Source organism: Lissotriton vulgaris, chromosome 8, assembly GCF_964263255.1.
Source record: "Lissotriton vulgaris chromosome 8, aLisVul1.2, whole genome shotgun sequence".
NCBI lineage: Eukaryota > Metazoa > Chordata > Amphibia > Caudata > Salamandridae > Lissotriton > Lissotriton vulgaris.
In genome coordinates, this window is record NC_141696.1 from 424,359,540 (window position 1) to 424,372,239 (window position 12,700).

The 12,700-nt window shown below is 47.5% G+C and overlaps 1 protein-coding gene across 5 annotated transcripts in view; it reads right to left on the reverse strand.

Moving 5' to 3' along the window:
- Nucleotides 1-12,700, reverse strand: part of HERC2 (HECT and RLD domain containing E3 ubiquitin protein ligase 2) — a 1,676,463-nt gene that overhangs the window by 1,366,265 nt on the left and 297,498 nt on the right. For all 5 annotated transcript variants that reach the window (XM_086934186.1, XM_086934185.1, XM_086934187.1 and 2 more), the window contains exons 19-20: nt 2,351-2,475; nt 2,000-2,178 (exon numbers count right to left, since the gene is read on the reverse strand). In XM_086934186.1, coding sequence (XP_086790312.1) covers nt 2,000-2,178; nt 2,351-2,475 — 304 coding nt within the window. The remainder of the gene's footprint in view (nt 1-1,999; nt 2,179-2,350; nt 2,476-12,700) is intronic.

Genomic DNA, 12,700 nt, shown 5'->3' on the forward strand with positions numbered 1-12,700 from the left:
ACTTCATAGTCTGACTGATAACATCTTCTTAGTGTATTAACATTTTGTTCCAAACTTCCACTTAATAGTAAAGTTGGAAAGTTATCATATGACTCTTCTTTCATATCTAAAGCAGTCATCTCTTCAAAATAAGTCCTGTCCCATGCTGTTTCTGATCCTATGCTGGCTTACGTTGATTAACAACAACAGTAAAGCTATCCAATGTGCTTGTCTGAACTCTGGAGTCACAATTCCTAAGTTTTATTTATCCATCTCTCTCATCTAGAAATATATTGTGGATAAAAGCTTTAACTGCCATTTGGAAAATCTATCCTCCTTCCCAGGAAATGGCCAAAGTAATACATTAGGAGCTTACAAAACCAGCAAGGATCTCTTCCAGACCAATTAAGCCCACATGGCTTGACATTACTTATGAGCATGCCAGCGCTTATTCAGGTTCCTTGACTTCAGTTAGAACTACTTATAATTTGGGTGCATGACAAGGGCGAGGACCTGAGAGGTTGCTCCTCTTTTGTGCGTTGTACGTCTGGACAGGCAATATAATACGTAATTCTTGTTAGTGAGTTATATACTTTGGTTTAATTATAGCGTATATAGTTTAGATTGTTTTGGCTCGGAGAGCAATACTGTAGCTGCACTTCTTTATTCTGGAACATAATCCCTAATGCCAGTACCATGTTCATTCTAGTTAGTGCTTCTTTGAAACCATTATTTGTTTGTGTGTTCTTTTGTTTGTTTTTATTTTTGCTCAAGAGATTGATGCTCATGTGCTCTGAAACGACCACCGACTGTGTTCTTATGGATCGATTCCTGAATCTCCTTCTGCCTCATCTAGCTTTTTGCAGGTTAGCAGTCCACATCATTAACACCATATGGCCAGATTTAACAGCCCGCATTTTGAAGGGTGATTTTGGTGACAGGCAAAAGTATAGCACATAACTGTGTGTTTCGATGTAAGACTTTAATAGTTTGATTGTTTAAGTAGGAATTAGAAGGGTAGCTTTAAATTTCTTATTTGAATTATTTTTTTCTGTGATGAATATAGAATGAAATCTAATAAAAGATTCAAAATAAAATGCAAAAACTACCAGATCTAGGTCCTCGAAATAAGTGATTGTATTTGCAGGTCTCCGTTGATCCTGGTCGGAGATATATCTTTTTTATCTACTTTAGGAGGAAATGCAGATGCCTAGTGGGTGTGATTTATAATATGCAACTTTTTATTTCCAACCGGTTCTGTTATGTCAGCAATAAGAAAGCAATTCTTAAATATTTATTCCTCAGGCATAGCCTGAGGGGATGGAAAATGTCACTTACTTTGGGGTCAAGTGATGTCATGGTGAATGCAGCCCACTTTTCTTTTTTTTTTTAACTTAAGCAATTGTAGTAGTTTTAACTCTGGTATTGTGCAGCTGTTTTTTTAGCGTATTTTGCCTAAACAAACTAACTCATAGTACAAAAAATAATTTTCTTGAACATTGAGTAAAACAAAGAATTGCAACAAGTGTCTCCAAAAGGAAGCCTGTTTTATAAAGCTAAAAGAGCAGAAGGAGTGGTACAAATATTCTTTCAGAGTTCAGCAGTAAAACAGAGGTTGAGAAATGCGTAAATGCATTACAGATGTATGCAGGCTTTTGAGACATGAGAGAGAGAGACTTCTAAGCACAGTCTTCTTTTTTAAAGTTACTTTCAGGTTTTTTTTAAAACATCTTTTGTTTACACTTTCTCAGGTCTGGTTAGTTACTGGCAAAAGAACTTTAAGGAAGTCTTTCTTGCAATCTTGCAAACTGATGCCTGGTGAAATGAATATTTAAAAGACGGGATTTTCTTGTTTACTGTGCTAAATGCCTGTTTTTTGTTGAGAAAATAAATAGGTTAAAAGCAAAGCTGCACAAAGTTCTATACACATGCTATGACCACCTGCCACTTTGCTTAGAATGTCAGGATTTTACAGCATATTATACTTGAATGTAAAGGCTATCAGTGACCAAATTTTTACCTCAGCAATTGCTGTATCAGCTGAACCAGTGGAAGGGTCTGCTTCCCAGCACTCTCATATATTCCAGTGTTGATAAGATCCTTGTCTAATGGAGTGCTGCTCCTGTGAAGACTAGATGCATTAGCTTCCTGCTCATCTATTTCTTTTTCCTTTTGTGCTTCTTTTTTCGCCTCAATATCCTACAAGAACACATTTGTTGAACATTTAGGTTTGGAATTGGAAAACATTGCATTTAAAATTCTAATCTGCTCCAGATTTACTACTGTTTAATATCCTCTACTGTAAACCCCACTGGATTTAGCAATAAGAAGCATCATTAACACTGCCAAACACTGATGACAATGAACTTACCTGAATTTCTGCTGTGATTGCAGCATTCAAAGCAGATTCCAAACCTCCATCTGCCATTAAACTGCTTACCAAAAGATCAATCATAAACCGACGGCCGGGGCTAACATTCATTTCATTGCCTATTACTGAAACAAATACAAATGCACAGAAGGAATATTAATGCTTTATTTTTCATGCATACCAAAGCAATAGTTCACATTTCATCAATGTCTTCTCCATTATACCGAACAAGCTACAGATGGGCTCACAATCTTCATTTTAGTAACCAATTCCTTCCCTTGGCCATTACATTTTTTGCATGATAAGAATACTTCACCCAATGTAAATAGGCGCATCACCGCCCCATACCAAACTTACTCGTGAAGGTGGCAGTTTGGTGTTGGAGGAAATGCATACATCGAGACAAGAGGGTAGTACCATATGCACCTGGTCTGCCGTTATGTGCACCACCACTTTGTAGGTGTTTGACGGCGATTTACCAGATAAACACTTAACAGCAGGGTATACGACATGGGAGGACGTGGTGGAGTAGGAAATGGGGGGTAACCTGGACCCGGGACATTTCAACTTAACTCACCTCTCCGTGGGGTGGCAGGGAGGATGTTTGACCTTAATTGGGACCTGTCACAGGTAGCTGGTCCACTGGAATGGATGTTTACTTTAACAAGTAGGAGCTGGTGATGTCCAACATGTATGGGGCTTTGATTCAGGATCCTACTGGTACATGCTTCCCAGGCTCGAGGGGTGGTGTGAGGAAAGATTGTCGATGGAACTCTTTGACACTACCTGGCAGAGGTGTTTGGGGGTCTGTCAAAACAATTACTCAGAATGTCCGATTCAGATTTACGCAGTTCAGTTACCTGCACTATACATACCTCTCACCAGACAGGATATGGAAAAATGTATCCAGACAGAGCGCTCTGCCCCAGAAATAAATGGAGAAGATAATGGACGGAATGCTGAACAAACCAAATATTCACCCCGAAGGACAGATCTGGGTTTAATCCATGTTTTTTAGCTCAAAAAGCAGTTTGGACCAAGCCATATGCAATTCAGTCTTGACCCTGCTCCCCATGGAAACAGTCCAGCCCGAACGGCCAGGCCATGTCCTCCCTGGACCGTAAAGAAGCATCCTTGGGCTGGTTTTGAGAAATCACACCTCATCAGCCAGGCTAGCTTGAATCCAGTGGCACCGTGAGAACGGGACCCACGTCTAGGTACACCCTTCCCATTTAGAGCAACGAAAGCGAAAAGAGCAGATGATGGACGGAATGCTAAAGAAATCAACCATTCACCCCCCAGTCATAGGTCTGGGTTTAATCCATTGTTCTTTTGCACACCACGCCAACCCAGTTTGGACCCAGCTATATCCAAATCAGTCTTGACCCTTCTCCCCATGGGAAAAGTCCAGCCTGAAATGCCAGGCCAGGTCCACCCTGGATCGAAAAGAAGCATCCTGTTGCCGGTTTGGGGGTATCACCCCTCATCCGCCAGGCTAGCTTGAATCCAGTGGCACAGTGAGCAGGGGATCCATGTCTGGACAAACACTTCCCACTCCAGCAGGATGACCAGTTGATTAGCATTCCAAAGCAGGGAGCTTCAAAGAGCCCACCGCCTTTGGTATGCAAATCTTGTTTCCCTCAGAGGTGACGGGATGCCAACCCCCTTAGCCAGGGCCCATTATGCACAAAGTCAGTCTGGAAAACTAGCTATTCAGGTGGTGTTTTAAACTGCCAGTCTGGACACACCCTTAGGGTGACCAGCTGTAGGAGAACATGAAATAAGGAATTCCACCATCTTGTGTGTGGTGGAATTTGGAATTCTGTGGTGTAGCGACCCCCCAGGGGTAAGTTACCCCTTGGCTACTACCCCTCACTCCCCTTAAATTGAATATGTAAGTGACTGCCTGACATCAGGGCTTCAGATTTGGTTGGACACAAAAGAAGGAGTGGACAAAGAAGACTGCTGAACCAAGACCAAGGAGCATGGCGACTTGGTGCCAAACGTGCCCGCCAGCCTGCTGCACCAGATCCTTGTGGAGCAACTGACTCATCCCGCAGCTCTGCAGACTTCAAGAAACCCGGAGGACCACCAGTGCATCACAAATTGCTAAAGAAACTCCCTTAGAGTAGAGGATCTACTTCCCTCCAGTCGCAGGCATCAAAGAAGCAAGACCTGGTTCACCAACCTGCTGCTCACCGGGACTACAGATGCAGCAGCCTCCCAGGAAGAGGTAGTAGTACTCCTACAGGTCAGATCCGTCCTCCCTCCAAGTGTGGGTACACCCAGACACACCGGAGCGGCACAGTAGAAATACATGGGGTGCTGGGCCCTTTGCAACAACCAAGGCTAGCTGTGTACAGTCCGGACACCATCGCGGTAAAACTGTCTTGCATGTCGAGGCATTTCAGGAGCAGTGAGACCCACATTGCGAGTGGCCCACCTGCCCTGTTTGCGCTTTTTCTGCAGAACTAAGTCAAAGAAGTGAGTCTTCAATGACTGCCTCCACCAGACACCTCAAAGCACCTCTACACCTGCACCCAAGAGCCCGAGTTCAAGGAAGATGACATAGCCCACAAGAGCCGACCCCATCCTTGGGTCTGGCCAAACTGGACTTCCAGTCAACGCCTGCAGTCTCTTTCTGCATGCCCCCCGCCATACGCAAGAGACTCCAGCACCAAACCAGATGCCAAAAGACACCACTGTACCTGAACACCACAGCCCAAGGAGAAGTGGACCAAAGGAGTCTCTACAAGCCCAAGCATCTCCAGGGTCGAGCAACCCTGTTGGTACCCCGGGCTGGTCCCCCCCCTGCCCCCCCCCCGTCCCAGCTTGCAGCCTCTTTCTGACTGGACAGTTCCCCATTGAAGTGAATATGACACCGGAGGCCATGACACACCTCTGCACCTGGAAGCCCCAGAGCCTCCAGAGGTGACCTGTTGGTGTGGACCTGGACCTTACCACACACTCACCTTAAGGCCAGGAGAACAGTCCTGTTAGTCGCTGTTAAGTGCCCAAATGCAGTACATATTTTTCCCCCATAGGAAAACATTACGGCTCCCAAAAATTGCAGTGTTGGTGTAAGATTTTTTTATTGATTGTGTGTCTCATTTACTGCTTTTGTATGTGCAATAAATGCTTAGCACGACTCTCTGATATGTCTAACTGCTCGCCCACACTATCACAAAGGAGAGCATTTGGGGTATCATTTGTTTCGCTGTATTTCCTTTGAGGTTTGCATGGACTCTTTTACACAGTGTACCTCTTTTTGGTCCATTTATAAAGACCCAGCTTCCTACAGATGGGAGGAAGGCCTTTAGCTCCAGCTGAATCGCCTGCAGCTCTAACACACTGATGACCTGTTATTCTGGAGACCACAGATCTATCCTACAGATGGGCTCCCCACCCTAAGGTGGAGGTATTCGTCACTACCTTAGTCACAGCCAGAGGGAGGAGTGAAGGCCATCACGCAGCTCAGGTTCATCTCATTCCTCCACCAAGCCCCTTTTGCTGCAGCACTGGGGAGAGATCACAATGGAGTCAGACAGGACTCCCCCATAGTACAGCCACTGCAGAGGCACGACTGCAGGGCCCTCATGTGTCAACGTGATTGCAGGGAATGCAGGGAGCCAGCAAACATAGGAATTTTAGGAGTCTCAGGACTGGAAGTCTTGCACCTTGGCAAAGGATGTAACCATTTTCTGGATGTCACTGATCCTTTGTGGTGGAGTAAAGGCACGGAAAATGGTGGTGTCTCGTATAGACAATATGAACTGGAATCACTGGGAAGGGTTGCAGGTATCTAGGACTAGTTGGCTGAAAAGTCATGGTTGAAAAGCAGGGATGTTGTCAACGGCAGATGGTGCAACACCACCTCTGTGCACACACTATGGCCAGCCAGTCATCTAGATAAGGGAATATTGCTATGCCCAATCTCCTGGTTTGGGTTTTTACCACTGCCATCACCTTCGTTAAAACTAAAGTCGCCAATGTCAAGCCAAAGGGCAATATTACAAATTGGTAGTGTCACACTGATGTTTGTTTTCAACTTTGCAGCTACCCCTAAGGAAAGGCTGGTAGTAGCACGAAATGCATTGGGTACCTTTGAATAAGGGTGCCTGGGGCTGCAGAAAACCACCTGCAGGCAAGTAAGGCTTGGATAGGCATGTCAACAGCATTTTGAAAAATATGGTATTCAGGTTGTGTCAATTTAAACAATGGAAATCAGTGAGATAAACTAGTGGAATATAACATGGACAAACAAAGGAATACAAGTGGTATGTCTGAGGACTAAAGGGTTTCTCTGTACTTTTTCAGCTGTGCGACGTGTGTGGAGCACATTTACACTTCACTTGTTTTGAAATCAGTGTGTAGAACCCACCACAAATCACAAGTCCTTCCAATGTGACCACTAGATAGGGATGTGGAAGTATGCATACTGCAGGTCGAGTGACACCATCCAGACTCCAAGTTACAACAGCAGTGGTACTTGAGCTAGGGTCAGAATCTTGAATGTTTCTAATTTTGAGGAAAAAGTTCAGTTTCCTGAGGTACAGGATCATGGAGAGACCACTGTTCTACTAGAGCATCAGAGAGTAAGAACCCTTTTCTTTTCCTGTTCCAGCGCCTTTCTGATGGAATAATGCAACCTCCTGTTGCAGTAGGTCAAGGTTGAGTAGAGGGCGGTGTATGGTTGTAGAGCCTGAAAGAATGGAATGGTGTAACTCCTTCAACGGCCCATAAGGCTGGGAAAAAGCAAGTCACTCGCCTTCCCACAGGTTCCAAGTGGGTTTAGAGGAGTAATCTAGGCTGCTAACCTGGTTTAGAGGGAGGAGGACGAGGTCTGCCTGGTGGATGCAAAGCTCCTTCATCTGGCCTTGCTCTGTACTGTTAGACCAGTGGGTTTGGCTGCTCTTGAGTTTGCAGTTGGTATGGTTGACATTGGTAAAAAGGAAAAATCCTTTTGCAACCCTCAAAAACACTGAAACTGATGGTAGTCTCTTGATGGAGGAGATAATAGAGCCAGGGAGGGAGCAGTGGCCTTGATGATTTTACAATGCACAAGCTCTGAATCTGCGTTTTTTTTACCCAACATGTGTCCACCATTGAGTAGCAGGGGCAGTAGTTTCACCTGGAAGTCCAGTGAAATGCTGGAGGTCCAAAGTTAGGCATGTCGGAGGTAGTGCCGATCGCAATGGACACCAAGTCAGCTGTATTTAACCCAGATTTTATGATATGACAGGTGGTATTTTGGGCGTCTTGTATCACCTCCTGTAAATGCTGCGGAATGTCTTCCAGTGAAAGAGGAACTACAATCTGGGCCATATACCACAGGCATAGTTGAAACGTGCCAGGAGACAGTTTGCATTGATGGATTTCAGGGACATGCTTCCCGCAGTGTAGTGGGTTTTGGAGGAAAGGGCAAGAGGCGAGTTTTCGTGACACCGGGTTTTATTTGTGAATACAGAAAGTCTGTACATGTTTTTCTCAAAGGGGGCCTCCGGGGAGATCAGCTTCTTTCCGGTCGTCTCTTCGGCCTGGTACGGTCTTCTTCCTTCTTGCTTCATCTGGGGCTTCTCCGGGAGTTAGACTCTTCCGGCTCCGTGATGGTAGTAGGCGAGCCGTGAGGGGAGAAAAGGAAGAAAGGACAGGTATCAGTCCTAAGCCCGATGTCCTAACTGTTGCGAGGGGTAGGGAGTGAATGAACACCACGGGTGAATATTTACAGCCTCGTGTGAGGGACAGGGGGTGTGCTGGAAGGGGTTACCGGGGAATACAACAGGGTATGAGGTCACGGGACTGACCTACCCCTTCTCCCCACACAACCCGCTATACGGCTCCATACCTCGGTGAGCCACACACCTCCTGGCGTGCAGCTGGGCGGCTCGTGTTGCCGATGGCCTCCTGGCTCCCGCGCCGCTAACGGGTCTCTTCTCCTCTCCGCCGTAGGTGTTAATCCAGTTCCTCCTCTCACTTATGCTTCTCCGAATTCAATCTCCGACTCCTCGCTCGACTCCACTCCACACTCGCCTCCAACTCCTCCGGTGAACAAGCACCCCTGTGCATCGTCAGCTGCCGTACTTGACGTTGGTGCAGGCTCCACCCACTCGCCTAGAGTGTGCCAATTAAAGAGACCGCCGTCTTCTTCCACCTCGTCCCGGGAGCGGCACAGTTCCATTGAATAATCGTTAGGCTGCGGAGACAAGAGGGGGGTCACATAATGAATCCCCACAGTGGGGGGAAAGAGTTCCTGGGCAGTTGGGGTGCCGGCCTCTCCGCGCCACACGCAGAAAACACTTTCTTCCCTCAGGCATCCAACCGCTTTGATTCCCCGTCATCAGTGGTTATTGGAAAAGCTCTATCCGATTGACCAGAGCTGAAAGCTTCTATGACCATACTCTATGGTGAAAAATGAAAAGAGGGGGCTGGGGGATCACGTGGCGCAAGATGGCGACGGTGAGCCACTAGGCTTTTAACCACTGGGGCCGAAGAATGCTCCTACCATGCTGCCATAACCAGTTGTAGTATGGCCTCATTAACCCCTTCACTGCAGCGGCTATTCCGCCGCAGTGCTAAGGTGGCGGGGTGGCCGCGTGGCGGGTCCATGCTGGTGAGAGGAGCCGCTCCGTCACCAGCCACGGTTGCGCTGTGCTCATGACGGAGCGGTTCTGTCACCGCCCCGCCCGCTCAATGGAACGCTGAGCGCAGGCACAGAATCCGTGCCGCGCAGACGTGCCGAGCGGGCCGTGACGGAACCGCTCAGTCATCAGCACAGCGCGACCGCGGCTGATGACGGAGTGGTTCCGTCACCAGCAGGGGAGGGGTTAAAAGGAAGCACGGGCTCTGCTGTCGGTGCTGATGGCAAGAGGATGTCCACAAGGAAATGTGTTTTGCTGTCAGTGGCAGGAAGATGTAGGTCAAATACCTCTCAAGCTTTCGGCATAATCTTATGCAGGGAGAAAAACTACAACTTTTGGGAACAGAGGGGAAGTCCATGGTCAGTTCTCGGGAAAATATCCATTCCACTACTGAAGGATAGATCCTGGAAGTCTCCCCGAAGATCCTCCACTGTGTCTACAACATGGCAGAGACCTGGAGGGTCCGAATTTTATTTATTTATTTATTTATTGGGCTTATTGAGCGCGACAGCTACCCAAAAAGGGTTTCCCGGCGCTGGAAAATACTGAACCATGAGGGCAGAAAGAAGTCTCAGGAAAGAGACTGGAGCAGGTTACTGGTTGAAAAGCCAGGTCTTAATGGCTTTGCAGAAATGAGTGTAGCAAATTTCCAAACGGAGAGGTTGCGGGAGAGAGTTCCAGAGCTTGGGGCCTAGAAGGGAGAAGGATCTTCCTCCCATCCTCGCTCGGCGTGTTTTGGGGACACAGAAAAGGCCTTGAGTGGAGGATCTCAGGCATCGAGCCGGCGTGTAGGTATGCACGAGGGTTTGGAGGTATCTGGGGGCATTGCCCCATTTTATTCTATGCATGAGGCTAGGAGTTTTGAATTTAACCCTATTTTCGATTCTTAACCAGTGGAGCGCCTTAAGGTGACCGGACATACGTTCCCTCCTATGGCATTTGCATAGCAGTCTAGCTGCAGCGTTTTGTACCAGTTGGAGGCGTCGCATGACTGCCTGTGATGCCCTTAAGTAGAGGACATTACCGTAGTCTAAACGGAAGGTGATTAATGCGTTGACCACAGTCTTTTGTGTGTCGTCTGGGAGCATCCAAATGATTTTTCTGAGCCATCTCAGAATTGTAAAACAGGTGGCTGTGAGGTTGTTGACTTGGGGCTCCATAGTTAGGCTATTGTCAATGGTAATGCCAAGATTACGGACTTGTTGCGACGGGGTTGGTAAGGGGCCCATTTCAGATGGCCAGTGTCTAGGATTCCAGAGGTTTTGGTTTGGACCCACTATTAAGACCTCTGTTTTACTGCCGTTAAGTTTAAGCATATTAGTGCTCATCCAGGTGGCGATGTTCCTGAGGCCTGTCTGCAGGAGGGAGGGGGAGTCGTGGTCACTATTTGAGAGGGAGAATATGATTTGTGAGTCGTCGGCGTATGTGAACATATTAAGACCAGCTGCTTCAGCGATCTGGGCGAGCGGGGTTACATAGAGATTAAAAAGCAGGGGGCTTAACACCGATCCTTGTGGCACTCCATAGGGGGAGAGATGGACATTTGATGCCGCGGTGCTGGAGGAGATTTGAAATGTCCTGAGTGTCAGGAAAGATGCAATCCAATCCAGTGCATTTCCTTTAATGCCCATGTTGGAGAGTGAGGCAAGCGGTATGGTGTGGGAGATGGTGTCGAACGCTGCGCTGAGGTCGAGTAAAATCAGCGCAGCTGAGTCCCCTTTATCGACCAGGAGGCGGAGATTTTCCATCACTCCGAGCAGTGTTGTCTCCGTCGAGAATCCGGGGCGGACCCGATTGGGAGGGGTGCAGTGTATCATTAATCTCCGCAAACCTTGCGAGGTGTTCATGGACATGTTTATTCAAGATTTTGGAGAAGACGGGCAGGAGGGATATTGGACGGAAGTTTGCCAGGATTTTTGGATCAGCCAATGGTTTCTTGAGTAGAGGTGAAACCATGGCATGTTTCCAGGATGCCGGGACCTTAGCCGTGGAGAGGGATAAGTTCAAGGTTTGGCATATCACGGCGAGTAGTGGGGTGTCCAGGAGTCTGAGCATTGAGATCGGGAGGGGGTCGGTGGGCGAGCCAGATTTTACTTTCCCTAGGATGTCTCGCAGACCCTGAACGTCGATCCCGGGCCACGATGTTAGTGGGTCATAGGACAGAGGAGATGTCCTCTATGTTAGGGCCGGGGTCCTGCACCCTTTTAGCTTGAACCTGGTGCTGTTTTAATATATCCTGGTAGATTGTCTCAATCTTCGTTGTGAAATATTTCGCCAGTTCTTCAGACTGGAAACTGTTCAGAGGAAGAGGTTTGGCTGATGTATTGGCGCCTGCTAACTCTTTTACGAGGTTGAAAAGAGTTTTAGATTTGTTTGTAGCTTCAGAGATAGATTTGGCTACATAATTGGCTCGAGCCGTGTTACAGGCTCTATGATAAAGCTTGAGCTCGTTTCTGTAGTTCGAGCTGGCAACCGGGGAGTAATCTTTCCTCCAGAGGCGTTCTAAGCGTATGCATTTGGATTTAGCAGCCTTCAGTTGCTCATTATACCATAAGGCTGGGGAGTTGTGAGGGGTGGATTTTTTGTGAGCCAGGGGAAGGCAAATGTCTAGGGCACCTAGGATCCATTTGTTAATTTTGGTGGCTACGATCTCTATGTCCTCGGTGTCAAATATTTCATCCAGAGGGGCAGCGATTAGGACGGACGCGAAGTGGTTTATGTCCAGTTTCTTCCAATTTCACTTCACTTCAGAAAATAGCATGAAGCCGGTTTTGGTATTCCTCTTCCTCAATAGGGCACTGGGTTTCTCTGTGGGATCTATTCTCCGGAATGGCATAGGGTAGTAGCACTGTTGGGGTTGTATCTGGCATTGGGAGCGGGGTGGCTTTGTTGTATTAGAGGACATGGTCGAAGCAATGAGGAGTCAGGATCCAGGTCAATGGTACGGTGCCAGTCAGCACTGGGACCATAAGGAGGAACAGTGGTTTTTCATATGGAGCGGATGGGCCAATAGGAAGGCCAGATGGCATGGAAGCTCTTACACAATGGTGCACATGGCGTTTAAGAACATCGCCTGGTCCGACCCTGGCATCGGATACCAGGGGGAAGCAGGCAAAGGCGTTGGGAGGAAGGTGCATGTCCTGGAACAAAAGGATCTGGTGGAGGCTGAAGTTGATACATGTCCAGTGGGGTTACCAAAGCCCGACATCTTGGAGGGGGTGCTGCCGGGGCCAAGTCTACTAGCTCTAACTACGAGGAAGAATGTCCTGTGGGAGTAGGAGAGCAACAGGGTGACTTACCCCTGGATCGTTTGATGTTCTTCTTATGCTTCTTCCTTGGCTTCTAGGTGAAGTAGATGGTGACCTCGAGCGGTGTCAGGAATGCTTCCTACTTCATCTGTCCTCTCTGGCTCAGGCCATACAGAGCTTAGCTCCAAGTTCCTTACTAGTCTTGGGGTGCAGACTGCGACATAAGGAAGAGAGTCAGGAGTCATGTTCTGACCCCAGGAACCAGTTGCAAACTATGTGAGGGTTGGTGATGGACAGCTGTCCTTCACAGTCAGTGCAGGGTATAAACCCCAGCTTTTTAGGAACTGCAAAGTACTGCACATTTTACATTTTGTGTGAGGAAACAATCTCTTTAGAGAGCATTGCTGCCAATAGATTTCAGAGGTGCAGAAAAAAGGATCTGGCAGTGCTAGACTAGGGCGGGC